Source organism: Aristolochia californica, unplaced genomic scaffold (assembly GCF_029961685.1).
Source record: "Aristolochia californica isolate CCGP_79_NKW_82.1479 unplaced genomic scaffold, dmAriCali1.0.hap1 SCAF_10, whole genome shotgun sequence".
NCBI classification, from domain to species: Eukaryota; Viridiplantae; Streptophyta; class Magnoliopsida; order Piperales; family Aristolochiaceae; genus Aristolochia; species Aristolochia californica.
The window spans coordinates 21,802,092-21,826,396 of record NW_027181771.1 but is presented as its reverse complement, the minus strand read 5'-3'; the positions used below and the strand labels follow the sequence as shown (position 1 = coordinate 21,826,396).

Genomic DNA, 24,305 nt, shown 5'->3' with positions numbered 1-24,305 from the left:
TAGGGTGCCCCGATACCCGTCTCTCCACTACAAGTTGGTGTATGTTTTTAGGGGATGCATCGATTTCTTGGAAATGTAAGAAATAGGACCGGGTGTCCAAGTCATCTACCGAGGCCGAGTATCGCACCATTTCTATTGCGTATTCTGAAGTTATTTGGCTCCGTGGTCTTCTTGCTAAGCTCCAATTTCCTCAGACCTCACCTACATTGCTTCATGAGGGTAATAAGAGTGCTATTCAGATTGCGGGCATTCCTGTTTTCCATGAGCACACCAAGTACATTGAGGTTGATTGTCACTCTATCCGCGACACTTTGGAGTGTTGGGTAATATCTCTTCCATACATTTCTTTGGATCTTCAAGTGGCTGATGTCTTCACCAAAGCATTGTCTCAACCACGACATAATTTTCTAGTTGGCAAATTGTTGTTGGTTGACTCACCAACATCAATTTGAGGGGGGATGTTACGATATCTTGAAATGTATATTAGATAGAATTTATGTTCATAATTGTTGTTTAATTTGGGTTATGTACATAGGGTAATTAGATTAGGCTTAATGGGATGGGTGACATTGTATTGGGCCCATGGACAGGTTTGTAATATTACCCTAAAACCTAAGTTTAAATAGATAATGAAATGAAAGAAAGACGAGAGGAATTCAGAAAGTCTCTTCGCTTTCATCAACGTCATCGTCTTCATCGAGAGACCAGAGAGTGCAATGCTCTCCGTTTGCATTGTCCCATCAGTCTCGTAAGGTGGTGGTGGTTCCGTCCACTTCTGTAAGAGTTGTGAGTTCTAGTTGTACCATCAGCCTCCGTCCGACACATTTCGTCCCCGTGAAGACCAGAGTGTGAACTCTGGCGTTGGCTGATCTATCGGCCTTGGTTCACCGTCGAAAATCTTCGGTGACACTATATAACAACATATAAGCTAGTTAGAGATTGTTTCATTTATTGATGTTGAATTTATGAAAAAGAGAAATACTTCATTGACATCAATAACTTGTTGTAATCAGAGTGCATAAACCTCTATTTATAATAGAGGAACGTAGCAGAGTCCAATTACAATAAAACTACTCTTGTCCTAATTACACCCAAACTCTAATACTTAAAGATAAGTCCTAACATAATTAAATAACTCAATATAGATAAAAGACAAACATAACTCAAACTAAAACTCTTATTTGACGTGACCATAAGATATGATACTTTTGTGAGTCCTTCTTGATCTTCCAATTGATGTGATAAGGATGCCAGCTCATGGTAATCATTGTGGGTCCTACTTCTCATGGGCTTGGGCACATCTTGTGGGCCTTCCTTGGTCGTGTGGCTCATCTATTAATAATCTTAGATATGTGAGCCTTTCTTGGTCGTGTGGGCTTGAGCTTATCTTCCAACAATGATTATCAAACAACATATAACAACAGACATACGTCTAATTATTATTGAAGTCACTTGTTGTCCAAGAGGTTATTGGTGTTTATTGGTTTTAATTAATTTCCATTTTGTTACATTGATGATATATTACTGATATACGGATGTTTCCTGCTGATTGAGGGATATAAAGCCCATCAAATTTGGACTATCTATATCAGATGGTCAATAAGTGTTTTGTGAATGCTGTTTGGATAACCGATTTTGAAAATTACAGAATTGGATTCCCACTAAAGAATCCAAGTTTCATGTTGTTGCTTATTTGCCGCAAATCACTGGTTCAACAATTATCATCTGGCATCGCCTGCTCGGTTTCAGTATGCATTTAGTTCTGGAGTTATACCTCAAATTATTATTCAGTTTAACTTATTATTGGCCATCTATTACTTGGATCAAGCTTATTACTTGGTGCATAGCCTGTTATTACTTGTTTGTCATGGATAGATTCACTGCAAGATATCTCATTTGTCCTTATTCTCTTAAGGACTTTCATTACCTACCAGTGATCTGCTGCTATATAACAATATTATTTGATACATGTTATTTGGACATTGGCCAATATCCGCTACTGTTATTGTGTCTCTTTGACTAAAGCATTATTATTGAAGAAGGACTCGATTGCTGACTGTTGTCAGCATTGGTTCATATGATAAAAAATTTGAGTTATTTTGGAAAATAAAGTACATGATGGCCCTGACTTCTTTATATTATCTTCCAATGGTTCCCTATTAACCTGTTATTATTTGGCAGACTTTCTCCTACCGTCTTTTATTTGAATCTCACTTACCCCTTTCACCAACCCTTTTGCAGTGTTGTTTTGGTTGGTCCTTTAATCTATATGGGTGTTTTAAGTCCTTTGAGACTTTTTATTGGAACCCTTGTGTCTTTTATTATCGTCTTGTGAATGATAAGCATTACCCACTTTAGTGATTATTATCACTATATTTGGTCAAAATCCTTTGAGGTTGGTTTCAACTTATATTTTATCACCCATTTCTACCCTTTGAGAGTTTGTGCCCAGTATATCGACATCGTGATGTAGGACCTTATTACTACATCTATGTTATTTGGTTCAAACTAGGATTATTGCAATTACCTCCTAAGTTGAGGGGGGGGTTGTTGAAAGATATGATATAATTAGGGTGATACTGATGTTGATGTAATTAGTTTATGATTTATGTCTCTTATTCACTCTTACTAGGGTGAATGGTATTCTTGTAATATTAGTATTTTTAATACTATAAATAAAACTTAAGGGGGAGAGTCTGGCTAAGTCCAAGACCCTAATTTCTTTCCTCCTTTTTCCCTCACGCATTATCTTCTCTCTTTTCTCTCTTGGACGTGTATCACACTCTCTCCTCTCTTCTCTCTTCTTTCTCTCCTTTGTTTAACCTTATTACCTATGGAATCCTAAAATCAACACAATTAAAATACCAGCCAAGAGGAATTAGCCGCTAGGGATAATAAGATGCTTATCGAATTTAATTTAGCCATTGGGAAGAAGGTTTTCTCATAATCCAATCCATACTGCTGTGTATCCATTGGCAACAAATTAGGTTTTGAGACAAGCAACAAAACCATTTGGATTGTGTTTGATAGTAAAAAGCCATTTAAAGCCCATGGGTTTCTTGCCAAGAGGAAAATGAACAAGGGCCCAAGTCTCATTTTCATATAAGGCATGCATTTCTTCTTCCATGACAATCTTCCATCCTAGATGTCTCAGATCCACTGATAGGATTGTGGAACAGAGATGGATGACATCGATGCAAGAAACTAATAGCATAAAGAAGACAATTAATGGTGAGAAACAAAGTTTGATATAGGATGAGAAGTGCAGGGCCTTGTTCAAGTCTGAGGCTCCTTTCCGTAGAGCTATGGACCGGGTATCAAATTGTGGGACAAATACAACAGGGGAAGATGGACTTACCTCGGAGGGATCCATAAACTCCATAGGTGTGGTGTTGGCCGAGTCTTAAGGGGGCTGAAGTAGAACCACATAAAGTGGCACAATGAGCTTCAGAACGCCCTGAATTGATTAAAGACTCGGAGGTGTATCTTTTGAGGAATAAAAAGACGTGTCCCAGAAAAAGGTGTCATCCTTAAAGACAATTAACTTCCATATGAGGGATTATAATAGCCATAGCCTTTATGGGTACGAGAGTAACCCACCCAAAAAGATACACTTAAGTGATTTAGGCTCAAGTTTACTCCTTGGAGGGGATTTGACATGAACAAAGGATGTGGAACAAAAAAAAATCAAAGGAGTCTTCTTCCAAATAATATGGGTATTTTTGGCTAAGGACTGAAGAAGGTAGCCTTTTAATAAGGAACCAGGCTATAAGAATGGCATGAGGCTAGAGAAATTAGAGCGCCTACATAGAGTAGAGTAGGCCATGAGCCAACTCGAGGAAATGTTAGTTTTTTCTTTCAGCAACTCTATTTTGTTGAGGGGAGTAGGCATAAGACGTTTGATGAATAATGCCATTATCATGACAAAGGGATTGAAATTCACTACATCATCGGTGGAGGATGATGCTTTGGAAGCGATCCTAAAAGTAGGTGGTGCTGGATCCTTTTTTCTAGGTGCTATGCAAGGTGTTGCAAAGTACACTAGGTTTTTAAGTCATCCGATGATGTCAAGAAGGCCTAATGGTAATGGAGTTTCCATATCCATTAAATAGAAAAAATCTGTCATAGAGCAATATCTTGAAGCTTCCTTTGAAGTCTTATGATCACATACCGTAGTAGAATTTCTCTACGGGTTAATCTCCACCATTCAATTAGATATGCTCGATAAGCTATATCTGTTTCATTCATTGATCTGAGATTTTCTCTGGCTTGCCAATTTTGATCTTTCATTGAGCGTACCAGACGAATTTGATCTAGTAGTCTTTCTCTACAGATCATTTTACAAAGCTAAAAGATTTAGCTTTTGTTTGATTTTCTTGATCTTGCATCTGAGGTGGTAGATGCGATCAGTATATCTTTCCCGAAAATAGTAATACCATACCATTGCTAGGATTGTATTATCTTCTGGTTGAAGAGTATTTCTTTGGAGTAAAGCGAGGTCAAGACTTTCTCATTTTAATTTTAAACGATCTAAAATTTTCTTTTTATAGATTATTCTGGTGTCCAAGGTGTAAAAGGTGTTTTATTCCTTGATGGACTTGGAGAACCTAGACGTTCTTTTGAACCTAGATGTTCTTTTAATGCTAAGACTACTGTTAAAAGTTCTTGCATTTTATATTTGTTTAGATTATCTAAACTTTGTTTTAGTTCTGTTAAATCTTTGAAGAAAACAAGACTATTTCCATGGTCAATCTTTTCTAGAATATTTTCTAGGGTGTTTTGACACTTTATTATTTCTCTATGTTTATGTTCATCATAGAGGAAATCTATTTTCTGTTGGAGATTCTCAACAGTTTTTTCTAACCTATTAAGGGTCTTACCATAAGACTCTAAGGTTTGATTGGAATTGGTGACGATGCCACTATTTCCTATCGGTGGGCCTAAGGCTTTATATGGGTTATGTGCCATCATCGATGTGAAGAGGAACATAAGCATTGGGACTTGGATTTCCTATTCCTTCGAAACGGGAACTGTTGGAGGTTCTACTTGTTGAGGTAGAGGGTCTATCCTGTTCGATGGAAAAGCTAGATCTAGTGTTTATGATCACTAGTTTTCCTTCTATCTCCTTTATGGTTTTTCGGGAGAGGGGAAGGTGTCTGGGTGCCAAAGGTTGGACTACCCATTCTGTTGACCATGTTAAGTCTCTGGGGTCGAGTTCTTCTATGGTCAAGTTCTCAGAATAACCAATGTTTTTGGCTAATTCTGTGAGTTTCTTTGAATCTTTAACTGGAACCTTTCCAGTGTTGATTCCTTGGGCTACTATGCATACAAGTATGTGCATAACTCTTCTTCCTGGTTGAATTCCATTTTTTGACCAATTGTCTGTATAGATTTTTAGGGACAAGGTATCTTGGATGTGCTCGTCTTCTAAATCTATTTGTAGATTGGGCCTAATCCTAAGTTAGGTCTAACTCCTCCGAGAAGGGATTTTTCAAAATTATTCTTCACAGAGTTATCTACTATAGCTGCTATGAAGGGTAAATTCTGATTGATTCATATTAAGGGGTCTAATCCTATACGAACTAGTCCATAATGGACATATTTGAATCTTTTTAGCTTAGCTAAATCAGATTCACTTAATAATATATAGGAGAAGGTACCTGAGTCGGTATCCTGTATTTCTACAGATAGTTCTTTCTGGAAGACGAAGGATTTCTTTTGGAACTCAATCCAATCTTTGTTGTAGACTTCAGTTATCCTAGGGATACTTATTGTCCACTTTTGTCCATCCTGCATAAGATTAGGATGTTCATCGTATTCTCCCTGTGTTTCATGATGTACATGAACACTGTTTTGGAGAGAAGTACATTTGTTCCCTAAAAATGTCACAGGGATGTGACCGATTTGGGTCATAACTGTTTGGGAGTATGTATACCTAAATAGAAAGAATTAAAGTTAAGATTTGAATTCTTTGACACATATAAGTTCAAGTCTAATACTTGGCTTTGTTGGACGTTTAAACCTACGCTCTGACTTATGCCAGGAAACTGATTCCATGGCACTGATACCAATTTAAACAACAAGAAGTCTCTACTAGAATTTAACACGGAATACTGATACCAAAAGCACTATTGCTCTGATACCAATTTACAAAAAAAACAGACACACGGCGGATTATGGTACCAAAAGTATTATTGCTCTGATACCAATTTAACACAACGAGTCTCTAGCAGACTCAACAGCGGAATACAGGGTGAACCTAGGGATAAGGGCAGTGGGACTAAAATCTTAGGGATCACAACTACACACTGACTATAGGCAGCGAAAAACAACGATGACTCATACAATACTATTCCTACAGTCACACTTTATACATCCTATCATTTCACCATCATATTACTCCTGCTTCCTACCACATGTCACTGCTATGTACTCGTTTGTATCTATTTTCATAACTATCTAATAGGCCCAATATGACTTCTACTGCTACCTAGAACTTCTTTGGGGTTTGACCCTATTCCTGCCGGCTTACCACCACGTGGGCAATCCGTCAATGCGGTCCTCACGGTCTCCAGAGGGCCCCAAGCCGTTCCTATGAACCGTTGCGGTTCCATGGCTGCTTCAGCAGGGTAGAGCATAGCTCCGTTTCATTTTCTACCTCGAAGCGTAGCCGAATAATTCTAAGTCTCTAGCTTTTGTCCTATTTGGTACTATTTATTTTTGAAGAGTGAATAGTAACCATGAATAGTAAAAATGAACAGTACTTTTAAATAGTAACTTTGGAACAATAAAAAACAAACATTGTGGAGATCATAGATATAGATGTGGAACATGAACCATGATAACAACAACTGTAAGAATTACAATATTACAAACATGCGAAAAATATAAAAACACTGTTCAAAATAAAATAAAAACAACTAAATACATACCCTTAAAAAAGGGAAGAAAAACAACTTATCTACATAACTCCCGAAGTTACCGACCAAGCCACTGGTCGGTTCCCTATTTTCTACTCAGCCATTACGATTGTTAAGCACATACCGTGCTTTAAGAAACTTGTTGGAGGATGCTCGCCGGAAATCGTCTTCTTCTTCTCGAATGTCTATCCCTTTTTTAATCATCTAATGCTTCTTCGTTTTTCGAATATCTTAACATTTGGATGAGTTTCGAATTTATAGCTGAAGATCTTTCATGTCTTCTGATTTTACCCTTAATTGAAAGGTGTGTGTTTAAAGACAAAGGGTAACTTATGACTTTTTGGCTTGTCATTTTTGCCCTTGCATTATTACCTTTCGGCACCAAAAGCAGGGGTAGAAATAATTTTTCCTCTTGTGACGTCATGATGCTGACGTGCAGGAATCTTTTGTAGCCACCATTGTTGACTTGGTGTAGCCACCGTTGATGACTTTTGTAGCCACCTTTGCTGACTTTGATTTCATCTTGGGCCTTAATGGCTGCTGACATGGCTGCTGACTGCTCATTTGGACAGTTGTCTTTCTGTGCACAATCTATAGGTGTGCTCCTTTGGAAAAGTCTTTTGGGCCATCTGGCAGAAGTTTTCCTTGGTTGTTTTGCTGAAGGGTATATTTCCTATGAGGAGTTTCTTCAGTGTTGCTTCGAGGCTGGTCTGGACAGGTGCCGGAGTCTCTTTATAGCTTTTTGAGACGATCGTCAGGGGGATGGAGGTCTTGTAGACAAAGCTTTTCTTTTTTTGAATCAACTGTTGTATGAGCTGTATCAGGTTCTTGAGCCCGTGAATACGCCTGGTTGGCCAGACTGCTTCTGGGCATGGCTTCGCTTTTGGAATATGTCTGGGATCATATTCCAACTTCACATCACCTTCTTTGATGCCTTCAAGTGTCATGACAGAAATGCTCGGAAACATCTTTGTGTCAGTAATAATTTCAGCAATACAAGAAACGAAATGAAGTTGAATTCCTTTACTCTTTGTTATGGAGATGAAACTTTTACAAGCCTCCATAATCTCTTTTGGCATTTTCTCCAAAACTGATAAGTCAGTGGAGTGAAGTAACATATGTTTTATGAATCCATATGAATAAAGCATGGATGCATATTTTGAGTCTATTTCATGACTCAGCTTCACTTGATTCCAACTGTTGCTAGACTCAATGGTGAAGAAGGGAGTGTTCATCCCTTGTCCAAGTTATTCATTCCATCTCTGGAATTGAATAGTATGATAGGATTCGATCTTTGAACGAACGTTGTCCGCCTTTTGAGGGCGTAGCGAGGGTTCCTCAGACATAATGTCCAAAAGTTTTAAAGGTTTAAATTTCTTCAAAAACTCAAACTCATTAAAACTTGTTTTATCTAGTTTATTTAGGCTTTTCAACATTGTAAACTCATACGAGGTAACCAATTTTGTCTTGAATGATTTCTCATTACTAGACAAGTCCGTTTCCATTAGAGATGGATCCGTTAAGACTTCCTTTTCAGCTCGAGACGGACAGGTAGTTATCCCTGATTCCGATTTCATCGAAATCGTTAAGGTTTCCTTTCCAGCTCTAGACTGGCAGGTAGAAATCCTTAATTCCCCTATCTTCAAAAAAGACTGGGTTGTGATTTCCTTCTCATGCCTGGCATGACCGATAGAAATCCCGGGTCGACCTGTGTTTATCAAAACACTAAAGTCATCCGTCTGCTGATTAGCTGACGTTGTGGCTTCCTTTTCTCGCGATGGAGATCCGGTAGAAGTCCCGAAGGAGCTTGGCATATCATGCCGTTTAGTGAGTTCTTTTAACTCTTCTGTTAATTCTTTAACCTTGAGTTGTAAGAGTTCTCCACTTAACCCGTAACGGGCACAATTCTCATGTATGTCTCCTCGTTCAGAGAGAACTAATAGACTGTCGAATAGTGACTATAGGGTTGAGAGCAATACTGTGAGAGTGGCATTTGCTATTGCTAGGTCCATCAGGGTGCTGTTAAATGGATCCATTTTACCTGTCTGTAACACAAGAAAATTCTTCGAGTAGTAAGAGTATCTGGTATTTATAAAGTTCTCTATAAATGCATGATGCAGTAGCAGAGAAATCTTGAGGGAGATATAAATCACCACACTTGCTGCCATGTTACATATAGGGTAGGTGAAAGCATAACCGAATATGAGAAATCTATTAGGAAAAGGTTGTGCCTGAAGAGTCACTCATATTTTCTAAGTTTTCTGAGGAGGAAGACTCAGTTTCGAGATGAAGTTCATAGACTTCATCATCTGACTGGATGTCATCATAATGGATGATGTCCAATCCATTTGCTTCGGCGAGTAGCATGTAGGTTTTGTACTGCCGTTTTTATTAGAGTGTGGACAATTTTTTGCAAAATGTCATTCTTTCTGGCATATCCAGCATTTGCATTTGCTTGGGGTTTTCCCCTTTGGGCAATATGCATTTGACCATTTACTGGATGTGGTAGGGCCAGAATTTGTTCTATTTCTAAAGTATCTCTTTTTAAGAGTATACCTAGTGGTAGAACTTTTTTGTATCCGAAATTTTTTCTGTTGAAATTTCTTAGGATATTTTCGTTGCATAGGGGAGGTGGTTTTACAACCATAAGCTCCTACATTTTTTTTTTCTGGTTTGAACAACATAATGTTTGTTTATTTGCCTTATTACTTTTCTTTTGTAGTTTTTGGGTTTCACAAAGATTTGCCAACATGTCTTGTACAAATCTATGTCTTCTTCCTAAAGTGTCAAAGTACCAAGTTCTGGATTATTTTGCCAATATTTTGTAATGTAGTCTTTTTCAGCTACATGTGCAAAAGGTTCTGGCTTTTGCATAAAAGATAGACAGATAAGGTTTCTGGTCTTTTTGCAGTTTATAGAAGTAACTTACAAACTCGCAATAATACTTCTCATAGAAACAAATGTTACAGATTTGTAACTTGTTTAATTTTTGAAGAGTTTCTAAACGTTTTCTTTGTTTAGTACTCTCCTTGTAAGCTTCTAGGGTTGAATTTATTCCTAGAAATTCCTTTGATATCTTAGCCACTAATCCTTTCAAGATATTGGCTATCGATATTGAGGTATTAGCTCGTTTTTGGTCTTCAGAAAGGTTGTCCCACCAATGAGCTACATTACCTTGTAAATCATGGGTAAAGAAATTAAATGCTGACTCTTTGTTCCAAGATTCATGCATATTTGTAGCATTTCTCATGCTTCTTTCCCATTCTTTAATGACTTTTTCTCCATCCTTGGGGCAATCCAAGTTGAGATAAAATCCAAAAGGGTTTATGCTATCTATGGACGTGTGTCCCTTAGTAGCATTTGAAGGATCGACATTTGTGTATTTTGTCGAATACCTCCCAAGGATATTTTGGAGTGGGATAAACTTTCTCGTTCTTGCGGGTGAACCGCAGTACATTTTTGGAAGTTATCTTGAAAGCTATCTTCCATGTGGGTGTCTCGTACCCTTGATGTTTCTGCTTCAAAATGGTCGCTACCACGAAACATTCGAAATCTTTTACCAAGATCATCCGCCTTTTTGCCTTTAGCAGAGTAGTTTGTTTTCTTCATATGTTCTTCTGCAACTTCATCAGATTCCCAGGCTTGTGGTTCACTGTTGTGTTGCTCTTGTTGTTTACTAGAGGAAGGTTTTTCCTCGTGAACATAAAAAATCAGTTGGCGACCGAAAGTATTATATTCTACGTAAACATCATCATCGGTGGAGGATATGATCGAAACACTTGTATTTTTTTTTCAAAACAGATTTGACACCATACCATGAAAGGATTTAAATATGGAAAAAATTTTAGACCGTTCTTTAAACAGAAATAGCCATGTGACTCGAGTACAATCATCAACAAATGTGACAAAATACTTAACTTGAGATTGTTTGAGACACTAAAGGGTCCCCATACATCTGAATGAATTAATGAAAAAGGAGTAACATTTTTAAGTTCAGTTCGAGGAGAATATGATGTGCTCAAGTGTTTGCTCAACCGACAGACTTCACCATTGAAATTTGGTAAAGTTTTTAAGCATGGAAATAAGTGCTAAAGCAATGTTGCAGATGGATGACCATACCAATTGTGCCATAAGCCTCTATCTGAGAAGTGGCAATTGCACTGATTGGAGGCAGGTTCAAGTACTAAAAGTCCCCCCTGTTCATGGCTGCCACCAATCACCTACTTCATTGTGAGATCCTGGAAGACACAAGAAGAAGGTGAGAAGGTGATGGAACAATTAAAACGTTTTGTTAACTGGCTAAAAAATAACAAATTTAAGGGAAACTGAGGGACAAATAGGACATCGGTAAGAGGAAGAGATGGTGTAACAAGGGAGGATCCCTTCCCAAGAACTTTGTTTGAGATCCATCGGTAATGGTAAAAAACTTGTTTGGTAGACATGGAGATAGGGAATTTAACAGACTCTTATTAGCTATAAGATGCTCTGAGACCACTGAGTCGATGATCTAGGATGAAGAGGTGGAAGTAGCATAAATCATACATGAAGAGGTGGTGGCAACAATAGTAGTTGAAGATGTTGGAGAAGATGGATGAGATACCATCAAAGTTTTCACCCTCTTAAGAGGTCATAATCATCATTGGTGATAGTCTGTTTTCCCGTTGTGACTCAGATGGATCAACATTCTTCTCATTTTGACCGAGGCTTGGTTGGTAGTGACCCAATTTGGTTTGCCATGAAGCTTCCAACAGGTATCCACCAAATGGTTTAGTCCACCACAGTGAGTGCAAACCCGGTTTTCTAACCTTGAAGGACCAAAGTCACTTCTACTACCTCTTGCTCGGCCTCCTCTATAATTTCTATGACACCCTCAGGAGGTAGAAGATGTACTCCTATTTCCTGGTACATAGCAGATGATACTTCTGTATGAAAGGTGGAGGAAGGACATGGTATCCTCAGTAATGTTGCACTAATGTCATCAAATGATGGAAGTGCAGAAGAGCTGAGTGAAATTTTGACCACTTCAAGATATAGTTGAGCAATTTTCCACTCCTAATTCAGCCCTCGAAACCTAGCCAAGAACTCATGCAACTTTTCTCCTTGTTTTGTAGTAAACATATTCTGAAACACATCATATAATTTCTATAAATTCTTAGTCCAAGATTACAACTTGGAACAAGTGTCTCATATCTACTTTGTAGTCTCAAGGTGGACAACATTATTTGCCACATATTCCTCCATGTTGTTAATTAGCTAACTAATGACAAGTGTGTCATTATTGAGCCATTTAATATAGGAATTATCATCTTCATCTATGAGTAGCCAAATATCCTAAGAGATCTCTACTGATAAGGAATCTCTTAACCTATTGAGCCCAACACAAGTAATTTGATCACTCTCTCAAGGGTATAGTGGTAATCTTAAGTAAGTCAATTTTACCACTCATATTCATATTTTCTTCACCCATCACTAATGAATATTAAATGCACTAATTTACCAACTTGAACCAAACCAACAACTCAAAGCAACTGACCCAACCAAGAAGGCAGGGAAAGAGGAACCAACCCAAACTTGACTTTAGTCAACAATCATTCATCAAATAGAAAGAATCCTTATGTTGGCTATTATCCGGAAAAGGTGGATCTCATAAGCTTTCTAAGCATGAAAAGTCTTAAATCCTTATGCACTAATTCATAGCCAAGCATGGAAGGAGTAATTATTTCGGGTATCAAATGAGAGATACTTAAAGGTAAGTTGAATGCAGCATCCATCTTGACTTATCCAAGCATTCAAAAGTGGAAGTTTTGGGTAATCCACATATTATCGCAACATTTAAAAAGGTACTCAATCTTCTAAACAAAATTGACTCCAAATCTCTTTTAAGAAGGAAACTTTCCTTCTATGTTGAACACGCCAACTTGCATGCCATCCTTAACTTTTCTTTCTCTTTGAGAGATTTTAGACAAGATGATCCAAGAAATTACTCAATTAAAGAAAGTTTGAATTATTTTTTAATCCAATATCTTATTCCAATAAAAAGGTCTTGGTAGCATATGACCAAATCAAGGATGAGTAGCATATAACCAAATCAACAACTCAAAAAAACATACACGTGCACATAAATGTTGTTAGCCAGTACATGCACATGCCTCGGAGCTCCCTCTAGCAATCTCTAGAGCAAATCCTCAGATACTCAAAGAAAGCACTTGGACAAGGATTTATAAATGCAAGGGTAATATTATTATTAAAAGCTCTGCAAATGCAGATTGGGCAAGTTCTCCAGATGACAGAAAGTCCTCCTTTGGCTAATACGCCTTAGTTGGAGGAGACATAGTAACTTGGAAGAGCAAAAAATAGAATGTAGTTGCTAGATCCAGTGGAGAAGTTGAATCCAGACCCATGACACATGTAGTAAGTGAACTAATATGGATCAAGTCACACCACACAGTTGGGACCAATGAAACTTCATTGTGATAATCAAACAAAAATCTATATTACCTCTAATTTGGTCCCCGATGAATGAACAAAGCACATAAAGGTTTATTGTCACTTTGTTAGAGGAAAACTACTATATGGTATTATAAGACTTAAGTATATGACATCTCAAAGTCAAATTGCTGATATGTTCACAAGACCAATAGGCTCCAAGCATGGAGTGTGTGATATTTTTGTACTGATAAGAAATAGGATGATATTTTTTTCCAGCCCTTAAGTTAAAGGGGGGTTATGTAATTTTGAGTTTAAGCTATTATATAAGTCAAAGGGGGAGGCTTAGGGTAGGAATTGAACCCTAGGCTTTCTTTCAATTCTTCTCATCTCTGTCTCTTCTCCTTAACCTCGAGTTTTCTCCTCTTCTCCCTTCCAACTCTCTAGTTCTCTTCTTCTTCCTTATTTTTTGCTTCCTCTCTCAAGGGTTCTTTAAGAATGTTAATAGTATCTATCCTACTTTAAGATTTAACAAGAGGCAGTTGTATAAAGGGTTGAATTATAAACACATAACCCTTGCAAAGTTAGTTCAAGCCTTATGTAGGCAAGACCACTCTCACGTCATTTATGGTTGAGTGAAAGTTGTTATGCCTTGCTTATTGCTGTTTCCTTTAAGTCCCTTTGTTGGTTAGTGTTGTCGAAAAATCCTTGTGTGGGTCTAAGTGAATGTGTCTCGTGAGTTGCAAAATTCTTGTGTGAGTCTAGGTCAATTTAAATACATTTCTAGATCCTTGTGTGAGCAGGTATTGCAATTTAGACCTTAGAGGTCTTTCATTGTAGTGACATTTGACTATTAAACATGGTAAAATAACTTTAAACTGATCCTTATGTCAATGTAATTGTATTAAATGAAATCAAAATTTATAATTAGACAATTTTTTATAAACCTATTCGTTAACATTTTTGTTGATAGAAGGTACAGGCTACCATATGGGTACAACAAGATTGAATTCCTATCCAGTTTCTGGGCAATTATGCCAAAATGAGAAAGGTACTTCCAAATCTTCTTAAACAAATATGGCATACAAAGTGCACCTCCTCAAATCCTTGCAGTGTTATTTGATTAGCTATGATGGCAAGATTCTTTTTTCATAGACCATAACAGTCATGAATTCTAGAGGCCCCAGGCCACTCAATTTACTGGTGATCAGTTTTATATTTTATGCATGCCTCATACAAGAGAAGTAAGCAGATTCACCAGAGTAGACGACCACAGTGATTGAGGTTGCTTGAGCCCTTCATACAATTTTGGAATGCCTAAGTGGCCTTTGGTAAGAAAAGACAAAGTAAGCAGATTCACCAAAGAGTTGACGAGCAAAGTGATGGAAGTTGCTTATGCACTTCATACAATTTGTAGGGGACCAGTCCACAAGTTATTTAACCAGACTAAAAGACAAGATGCATCACCAATTGAACCTTACCAACTACGTTAAATCAAACAGAGTTGTAATTGAGAACGAGAAATGAAAGCAACAATTTGCCACAAAGAAAAGGTGAGGTAAGCTACAAGCAAAGGTAAGACACCTAAACTCACCTATCACCTATATAAGGACTATTTTTAATATACTTCAATGTGAATGAGCTGAATTTTACAATTAATTATTTCTAAACTTATTTAGATAATCAGGTACAAAATAACCTTCATATTTGTTCCATCTAGTAACCGGGTAAACGAACCTCCGTAAAAAAAAAATGTCTCTCATATCATTTTAAGCTAATAGATAAAAATGCCAATGACCAATGAGAAACATATAAACAAATTACAATACAAATTCACTTGAATAAAGGGCAAAATTTATGCCTGCAAAGAAATGACTGAAGCATCCAGGCGTGCCTCCTTTGATTTTTTCTCTATACCTTTCCTTGATTTGCTTGGTTTTCTTTTCTTTGGAAAAACTTTCTCCACAATCTCTAGAGAACTCTGCCGCATTTCGCCGCCATTTAGCTCTGCTGACTGCTGTTCATTTACACATCTTAAATCAGGTTGATAATCACTTTCAGGCTCAATAACTGACATTCCTGTCAGTGTGTAATCCAACAAAAATGTACTCCTTAAAAGCCTGTCAATTCTGCTGAAGTGTCTGTACGAGTAGGGAACAAGGCCTTCGAGGAGTTCGCTTATACCATGTATCTGGTGTCAGATAAGTGGACGAAATGTTAACAACATACATTAACTACGACAGCTATATAGTCCAGAAATTAGATAGCTTAAAAACGCTGAAGATTTGTTTGTTTTACATCATAACTTCATTTTAAAGGATGATTAGTACAACAGAAGGTTCAGGCGCAACAGTGCACCTAGCAAACTCTCATTTATTCGTACTAAATTATGGTAATGCAGAATGATCGAAGGCCAACTAGCTATATGATAAAGTGAGAATGGCATGCACATAATATGAAGACAGAAAATAACGGTTGTGTAAACCATGTGGAGGCTAGTTTGACAGCACTTACCTCGATCAGCTCAGTTGGAGGGAAAATGTTAAAAACATGAAATAGCACGAACTGAGCAACATGACACAGCTTCGGCTTTGTATTCCATTCTCGAACATACTCCAAAAGAAGTCGGATTTCTTCCATTCCTAAGGCACCAAGAGTTTTCCTCAGATGTTCTTCAGCATCTTTCTTCCTGCACAAAGTGTCCTATAAATAAATAGAAAAAAAAACAAAGGAGTATGGACCTCAGTCCAAATGAGCACTCAATTTCTAGTTTAACCATCAAATTTGAATTTCCACATTTATTTATTATCTCATGCTTTCATATTTATGTTCATTTGAGAATTTGTATTTTTATCAAATTTTAAAAATTCCAAATATAATAAAGTAAATAAAATTGTTGTGAAGAAAGTGACTTAAAGGAACAGAAAGACAGGTGCAGGCAAGGTAGGCTGGTCTTGTGTCCCGCCACCTTTCCTTCTAAAGAAATTCCACATTAAAGTAGAGAGTTCAGAGACAAGGATTGTTTCTTACATGCATAATTCCGCCATTAGTTCAAACAATTTGTGAGGCCTGCGAAGTTCAAATGCAAGCTGAATAGCTTTAGTGTACTCAGCATCTAATACGGCATTTTCCAGTTCTTGACCTTTTAAAACTCCCTCTTCCTGTATGGATAGCCAAAGAAAAAAGTAAGAAAGATGTATATGCATCCATGTAAATAAATAATTGGTTCCAAGCATGATTAAGTAATCGGCTTTCTCAGTATTTACCATACTTTCTAAAATGGAAAATGGCATTTGGATCAAGCCACATGAATGCTTCATCATTATTTCTTTTGCCTTCATCATTATGTTTCAGAGGTTGAAGATGCAGAAGATCAGTGAATTGTACTTGTGTTTCCTTGCAACATCTTGTTTTAAACGAATCGTTCCCATCATAGACATGTTGATTTTATTGTCTGTTTTTACTTCTTTTTTTCATTATTATTTTCATACAAATATAGGTCCAAGGGGTGGGTAAGGTTCGGGTCGGGTCAGGTTGGGGTTTTGAAAGCCTGAAACCTGACCTCGAAGAAAACCTGAACAATCCTCGTCCCTACAACCCCAACCTAATCTCCATCTCTCGCAACCCCGTCCCCACCCTGTTTTCATATCCCCAACTCATCCGTACTTCAGCCCATGGCCTAATCTACCATTCATTTAATATTATAAAAAAATTAAAATTTTAATTTATATTAAAAATTATTATATTTTTTAGAAAATAATAAAAGATCCCCAAACATTTAAGTCTTTTTTAATTTTTAAATATATATATGTAGTTGAAACTTTAAAAAAGGTATATAAGCTAATTAGGTCAGGTTAGGATTAGGGTCAAGATTGAGTTCGGGTTGGATTCGCATGGTTTTTTCCTCAACCCCGTCCCCGCCGTGAAGAAGAAAACCCAAACCCAGACTTTTTATGTCAAGTGAGGTCAGGTTCCCCACTCAACCCAACCTGATACCCACTCCTAGTAGGTCTTGGTGACCTTATTCTTTTCTTTGTACAAGCTTTTGACCTTCTTGTAACTTTCTATATTTCACTTCACTTCGAACGAATTTTCTCACCATTTTCCAAAAAGAAGGGGAAAAAAAATCATAGGCCAGTTCTTATGAAGCCCCATTTGTGCCATTTAAGGCTCTCATAAGAACTCATAGGTTGGGATATGTTTTACGATATATGTAATTTAATTTCTGCTTTAAATTGTAAATGGAATTATATTCCTAGATCTGTTAATCATTTAGCGGATGCCCAGGCTAAACTAGGCACCTCTCCCCAACACCTTGTTGTAGAAGGAGGCCCTGTTTAGCAAAGTATTGTAATTTTTCTTTTTTCTTTTTAATACAGCTTACACATCTTATTTCAAAAAAAAAAAAAGCCAAAGTTTCTATTTGGTTTTCTAGCAGTCTTTTATGGGAGCTTAGTAAAGAGAAAATGTCATACTAAATCTTCACACAAGGCTAAGCATTCCTTTGAAAAGTCACCCATCTTTTATTTTTATTTTTTATGAAAGGTGATTTTATTAAGAGAAAACCCAAGGAAACAAGAAAAAGGGGGAGCTAACCCCTAACAACAAGAGATTGCAAGGAAGCTCTTTGTTTAGCCAAACTATCGGCCACAAAATTTGTTGATCTCGGGATGTGAGAAAAAAACAATCAAACAAGCTAACAATTTCCATAATTTCAACAAAAATGTCCCAATGATTCCACAGAGGCACTAAAGAATGCTCACACCAACAGATCACCACATTAGAAACTCCCTCGATATGAATGGGCCCAGCGCAATGATCGGGGAAAAGACGGAGGCCATTAAGTAGGCCATGGAGCTCGGCTGTCGTGGAATCGGCAATATCAAGAGGACCAGCAAAGGAGACGATCTAGTTCCCAAGAGAGTCACGAACAATTCTGCCAAAACCTGCTAACCCAGGGTTGCTGAGAGAGAAGCCATCAAAGTTTAACTTAAGGACAACGACAAACAACGGGGTCCACTCAAAAAAAACTAGGGGCTTAGAAGACTTATGGAGCTAAGCCAGACAACTCCAATTATCTCTACTGGAAGATCCCAAGAAAGGGAGAAAGGCCTTCCAAGAGTGGAGCCATGTAGCAATATTCCTGAGATAATTTCAACGACTCTTTCTTCGGAATTAAACTTGGCATTGAATCTCCTTTGATTGCGCTCTATCCAAAGGCCCCAAGGAATGAAAGCCGAGTATGCTGAGATCATCATTCTCCCAAGACTGGGGACAGCAATCCCTGCTAGCACCCCACAAGCTGTGGGAACATCCGCAAGAAAGCAGAACTAGAAACATATTCGGCTGAGAATCGACGTCCAAATCCCCCACGAGAAAGGACATATAAGAGCAGGTGGTTGACAGTTTCCTCGGCGACTTGTCAAAAAGGACAAATGGAGTCTACCCCAAGTTGGCTAGGCTTTCTGAGATTGTCAGTAGAGAGGATTTTGTTGAGGCAAGCGCTCCACATGAAGAATTTTACATTTGGGGGGGGGGGGGGGGGGGTGCTGAGACACCAGGTGAAATCCACTGCATACTCGGAGTTGTGAGCAAGCCATCCTCGAATTGCAAGATAGGTGGAGGATACCCAAAAAAAGCCATTCTTATCTGGCCACCAAATTAATTTATGAAATATGCTAGCCTAAATCCTGGTCGATTGAATGGCTTCCAAAAGGAGACCAACTCCCAGAGCTTCTAAGTTTGATACACCCCGAGGCCTCCAAGAGCAGGGCACAATTCATGTCTCTGGTAAGGCGGATCCCGAGGGCTCCAAGTGATTTTGGAAGGCAAACCTCCTCCCAACTGACCAAATGGTACTTAAAATCTGAGCTGGTTCCTCTCCATAGAAAATGCTTCTTCATCTTATCTAACTGTCGGCAAACAGAGGCAAAGCAGAAAAGATAAATAATAATTTGGAATGCCCACAACACTTGATTTTAGAAGGGTGAGTCTTCCTGCCTTGCCAAGTAAACGTCCCTTCCAGGTGGCGAGGCACATCTCAAACTTTTCAATTACTGGGGTCCAAAGATCTTTGCGAATGCGTCCCGAAAACAGGGGTCTAATGGTGAAAGGAAGTACCATCTTGTGAAATGGACTGACGTGTGTCAACCCAAACACTATGGGATCTTGCGATCCATGATACCAGAACAACCAACTCAACCTATCTCTTGAAATGGATTTGGAAATTCAACTTGTTCCCAAAGCTGATATGGAGAGCTTTAATCGCCGCTAAAACCAACAAACCGACTGGCTGGTGGACTGAGGGTGGGTGATGCTACCGTTTGTCCCCTGTCTGGAAAAAAAAATCATGCTACTCCCCAACTTCTACAAGGCAGTCAAATGCTACATTGGTAACGGTTGTCTCAAAAATTTCTAGTCAGATTGGTGGTTGGGAATCAGTAGTCTTGATAGCAGCCATGGTTCGATATCAAACTTGGCCAAGAGCATTAATGTGTCTCTATCTCTAACCTCTGGTCCAACACCGGTGACTGGAATTTGAACCTTCGGAGATCTCTTACGGACTCTGAAGGCATTTTGGCATCAAATCTCCTTACCAAACTCTACAAGATAAAGCTCTGAACATCCTCACCGGATACACATATCTAGACCCCTTGCCCCAAAGGATCTTTTACCACCGCCTCGGCCTATGAATTCCTCCGCATTCCCAACTCCCCTCAACCTAGCCACCTTGCGGCCATTGCCTGGACCTTACTTGCCCCACCTCGTGCGAAATTTTTTATCTGGAGTGCTTGTAAAAATAAAATTCTCACATTTGATTCCCTTATTCTGCACAACACTTATCAAGAATTATGTCTAGGACCCCTCTTGCCACTTTTGCCAAAATACTCCCGAAATAGCCACACATGTCCTTCTCCACTACCACTTGCCCATGTAGTTTGGACTAGGCTCCTTAATAAAATCGGCCTCCAGTAATGTACCTCCCAAAATTTGCCATCCACTATCCTCTCAGTCACTAGTGCTAGACTCCCAAACTCAGAAAACCGTTCATATCTAGCTATGTGGGTCATATCCTTTGGGTCTTATGGAAGGAAAGGAATTACCGGAAATTCAAATTTATATATTCCACCATTGAAGTTCTAGTAGATAAAATTGTTGGTAAAGTATCAACCTGGCTCATGACTCGGAAGGAATTCAGTTACCTCAGTGGTTCTAATCTCAGAGGGAACTGGCGCATCCTTCTCATCCTCCAATATTAGCGACCTGGGCTCCTCCACCGGTAGGCCTCTATAAGTTGATTTTTGATGGCAGCACCTTTGGCTGCCCTAGTTCGGCTGGTTTCAGAGGAGTAATCCATAACGAAAATTGTCTCCTTTACTCCTTTGTCGGCCCGTTGGGAGTCTCCGACTCCACTAGTGCAGAACTCTCCGGATAACTCAACAGATTTCAGGTGTTCCAAGGACATCTTGTGGGCCCCCTCCATATTGAAGGCGACTCCAAGATTGTCATTAAGTGGTGCGCAAAGGCAAACAATCCTCCTTGGCAGTATTAGGACATTTACTTTGAAATATGTAATATAACTTCTCTTTTGAACTGTACTTGGAACCACATCCCTAGGTCTACCAATCACTTGGCATATACTTAGGCTAAGTTGGGTGTTTCACTCCAACACCTTGTTATGGAGGAAAGCCCACTTAGTCAGGTTTGTATATTTCTCTCCCTCTTTAAGGGTTGGCTTTTATGCTAGTTAGATATAAAGAAAGCATTTCTGCATGGTAACCTTGAAGAAGAAGTATACATAGAGCAACCTCGGGAGCATGTTGCTCAGGGGGAGATGCATAAGGTAGGCAAACTCAAGAAAGCAATTTATGACCTGAAACAAAGCCCTCATGCTTGGTTTGAAACTTTAGTCAAGTAGTGATGTCTATGGGCTTCTCTAGGAGAGACTCTTATCATTTGTTGTTTGTCATTGAAAAGGCCTTCAAAGATCATAGTCTTTGTATATGTGGATGATATTATATTATCTAGTAATGATACCCCTGGAATTGAAGAAGTTAAAAGGCTACTTACTACTCACTTTCAAATCAAAAACTTGGGGGGGGGGGGGGGGGGGGGGGGTGGGATTGTATTGAAATGTTTCTTGGGTGTCGAAGTTGCAAGAAGCAAAGGACTAGTGTTATCTCAAAGAAAGTATATAACCGATATGCAACATGAGTATGGATTATTGGGAGCTAAGCCAGTAGATACTCCAATGGAAATGGAAATTGGACTCAATCTGCACGTAGACCAAAGTGTAAAATTGAATGATAAAACATTATATAGAAGACTGGTTGGGAAACTTACATATACTACAATTACATGACCGGATATATTTTTTGCAATGACTGTCGTAAGCCAATTCATGGAACACCCATGGCAGATCCATCTTGAAGCAGCTTAGAGAATCTTTAGATATCTTAAGGGAGTACAAGGGAAAGGTCTTTTCTTTAAAATAATGGTAACTTGAAAATTGAAGCCTTCTCTAATGCAAACTATGTTGGGTCAAAGCAAGACGAAAAATCAACCACAGGCTACTGTCTTTCTGGGTGGCAACTTAATTAGCTGGAATATTAAGAAGCCCTGGTAAATAGCGTAGAATCTACAGAGTTATGACACATACCATTAGCGAGCTCATGTGGGTGAGATCAGTTTCTAGAGAGTTAGGCTTCCATGAGAATGAAGTCGTGACTATGTTTTGTGATAACCAAGCCACTATATTCATTGTCAGCAATCCAATTTTTCGTGAGAGAACAAAATACATAGAGGTGGATTGCCATTTTGTTAGAAATGTCGTGATGAAGAAAGATGTGATCACTCCCTATGTTCAGTTGGCTGAACAACTTGGAGATGTTTTCACCAAGGCATTAGGAAAATCGTGAATTCATGAACTTTTGTGACAAGTTGGGCCTCATGGATATATATATGCTTATGCTCCATCTTGAGGGGGAGAGAAAATCAATTCAAGGGTATTTTGGTCATTTTATATGATCGTTTATATTATGGCACTATCTTGTTCAGCATGTTTGACTTAGTCCATGTACACAATTTTACATTCATAGGCAAAGTAAAATGGGAGCAATAAACTAATAAGTGTTTTCTATGTAAGAAGGGCATTTTTGTTATTTCTATAATTTATGATCTAAACCTAATAAATAGCATTGGGGTCGTGCACAACCCCCAACACAACTCATTTAGAGCCTTGCCTCCCTTTTCTCTTCTTTCTCTCTCTAGGTTTTCACACTTTTTACAATCACCTTTCTCAACAAAAAAAGTGTTTTTTTTTTCATTTATAACTCATTTTGTTGGGGGTATACACACATGAAGTCTGATAAAGCATCCCATGTAAAGCACAAAAAGAAGAAAAATCGTGATTTGTAAATTTTAAACTATTATTGGATCAAAAACACCAAACTATCTTTTTATGTTATTATAAAAAATAACAAATACATGAAAGACTTCAAACTTCTCCCTAAGGAGATATGACTATAATCATTTGTGAAAGACATAAAAATATGAGAAGAAACATATTAGGAATCTTGCATGGTCCATACGTCAGCTTGAACCAACTCAAATGGACTCTGACTATGACTACTACATGAAGGAAAAGAACTTCTATGGTGTTTCCTAAGCTAGCAAATTATTGGATCAAGACAATTATTAGATCAAAAACACCAAACTGTGTTCTTATTTTATTATAAAAAACAACAAATACATGAAAGACTTCAAACTTCTCCCAAAGGAGATAGGACTATAATCATCTATGAAAGACATAATAAATATATGAAAAGAAACATATTAGGAATCCTGCATGGTCCATACATCAGCATGAACCAACTCAAATGGACTCTGACTATGACTACTACATGAAGGAAAAGAACTTCTATGGTGTTTCCTAAGCTAGCAAGATTCACAATCAAAAGACATATCTAATGGCAAGGAAGGAATGGATTAAGGAGCTTTGTTGGCAATGGATGTCCCAAGTATAGGTGCCACATAGGGAAGGTACTACCTTGAGTACAATAGGTTTTGGCCTAGGAACATCATCCACTCTCATTCATGCCCTAAGCCAGCCGTCCTCCTTGTTTGCAAATCTTGAAACACACACTGTGAAGAATAAAGGTGACCAAGCAACTCAAAGACTTTGTACTCATAGATAACAGATTATCTAGGAATTACGGAACACATTGTGAGAAAATCAGCTCAAGGGTATTTTGATCATTTAACATGATTGGCAACTTTATATTGTTGCACACTATCTTTTTCTCCATGTTTGGTTTAGTACATGTACAAATTTTAATATTCATAGGAAGTGTAGAATGGGAGATATAAGGGAATTAAGTGATTTTATGTAAGAAGGGGCATTTTTTTTAAATTGTTCTAATTTATGCTAGACCTATTGCCTACATCAAATCCATATGCTGACATCAGCCCTAATTGAGATATCTTTTGCAGTATTTTCTATATAATTGCAATTTTATACTCATCTGGAAGTATTTTACCTTCGCACTTCCCATCCTTGCCCTAATCATAATTTTTGCAAAGTGGGGCCCACATCATTAGAACTCGTGAAAGTGGTTGGGTATTGAAATTGAAGCATCTTGTGACTCTATACTTATTCTATGGCTGATTGGGGCGAAGTTTATGTTCCATCTAGAGAGGTGATTGGATCTAATGGTAAGTGTGTAAGTTTTTATGACCTCTGAAAAGTTACCAGGACCAAACTATCTCAATTGGGCCAGATCGACTATAATGTTGCTAAAGGGCAGAAAGAGGACAAAGTACATCCAAGATGATTCTCCAATTCCTACAACTGATGATTGAAAAGCAGACAGCCAAATTATAACTTAGATTGTCAACAGTATTGACTCTACCTAAAGAAACCAGGTGATGTACTGTGAAACTGGAAAAGGTATGTGGTTT

At 38.1% G+C, this 24,305-nt stretch overlaps 1 protein-coding gene across 1 annotated transcript in view; it reads right to left on the bottom strand.

Annotated features, from left to right (window-relative positions):
• Nucleotides 1-14,899: 14,899 nt before the first annotated feature.
• LOC137941491 (protein TORMOZ EMBRYO DEFECTIVE) overlaps nt 14,900-24,305 on the bottom strand; it is a 63,484-nt gene continuing 54,078 nt past the window's right edge. Inside the window, exons 12-14 of the mRNA XM_068786935.1 lie at nt 16,377-16,507; nt 15,861-16,035; nt 14,900-15,537 (exon numbers count right to left, since the gene is read on the bottom strand). Coding sequence (XP_068643036.1) covers nt 15,202-15,537; nt 15,861-16,035; nt 16,377-16,507 — 642 coding nt within the window. The 3' untranslated portion in view covers nt 14,900-15,201. The remainder of the gene's footprint in view (nt 15,538-15,860; nt 16,036-16,376; nt 16,508-24,305) is intronic.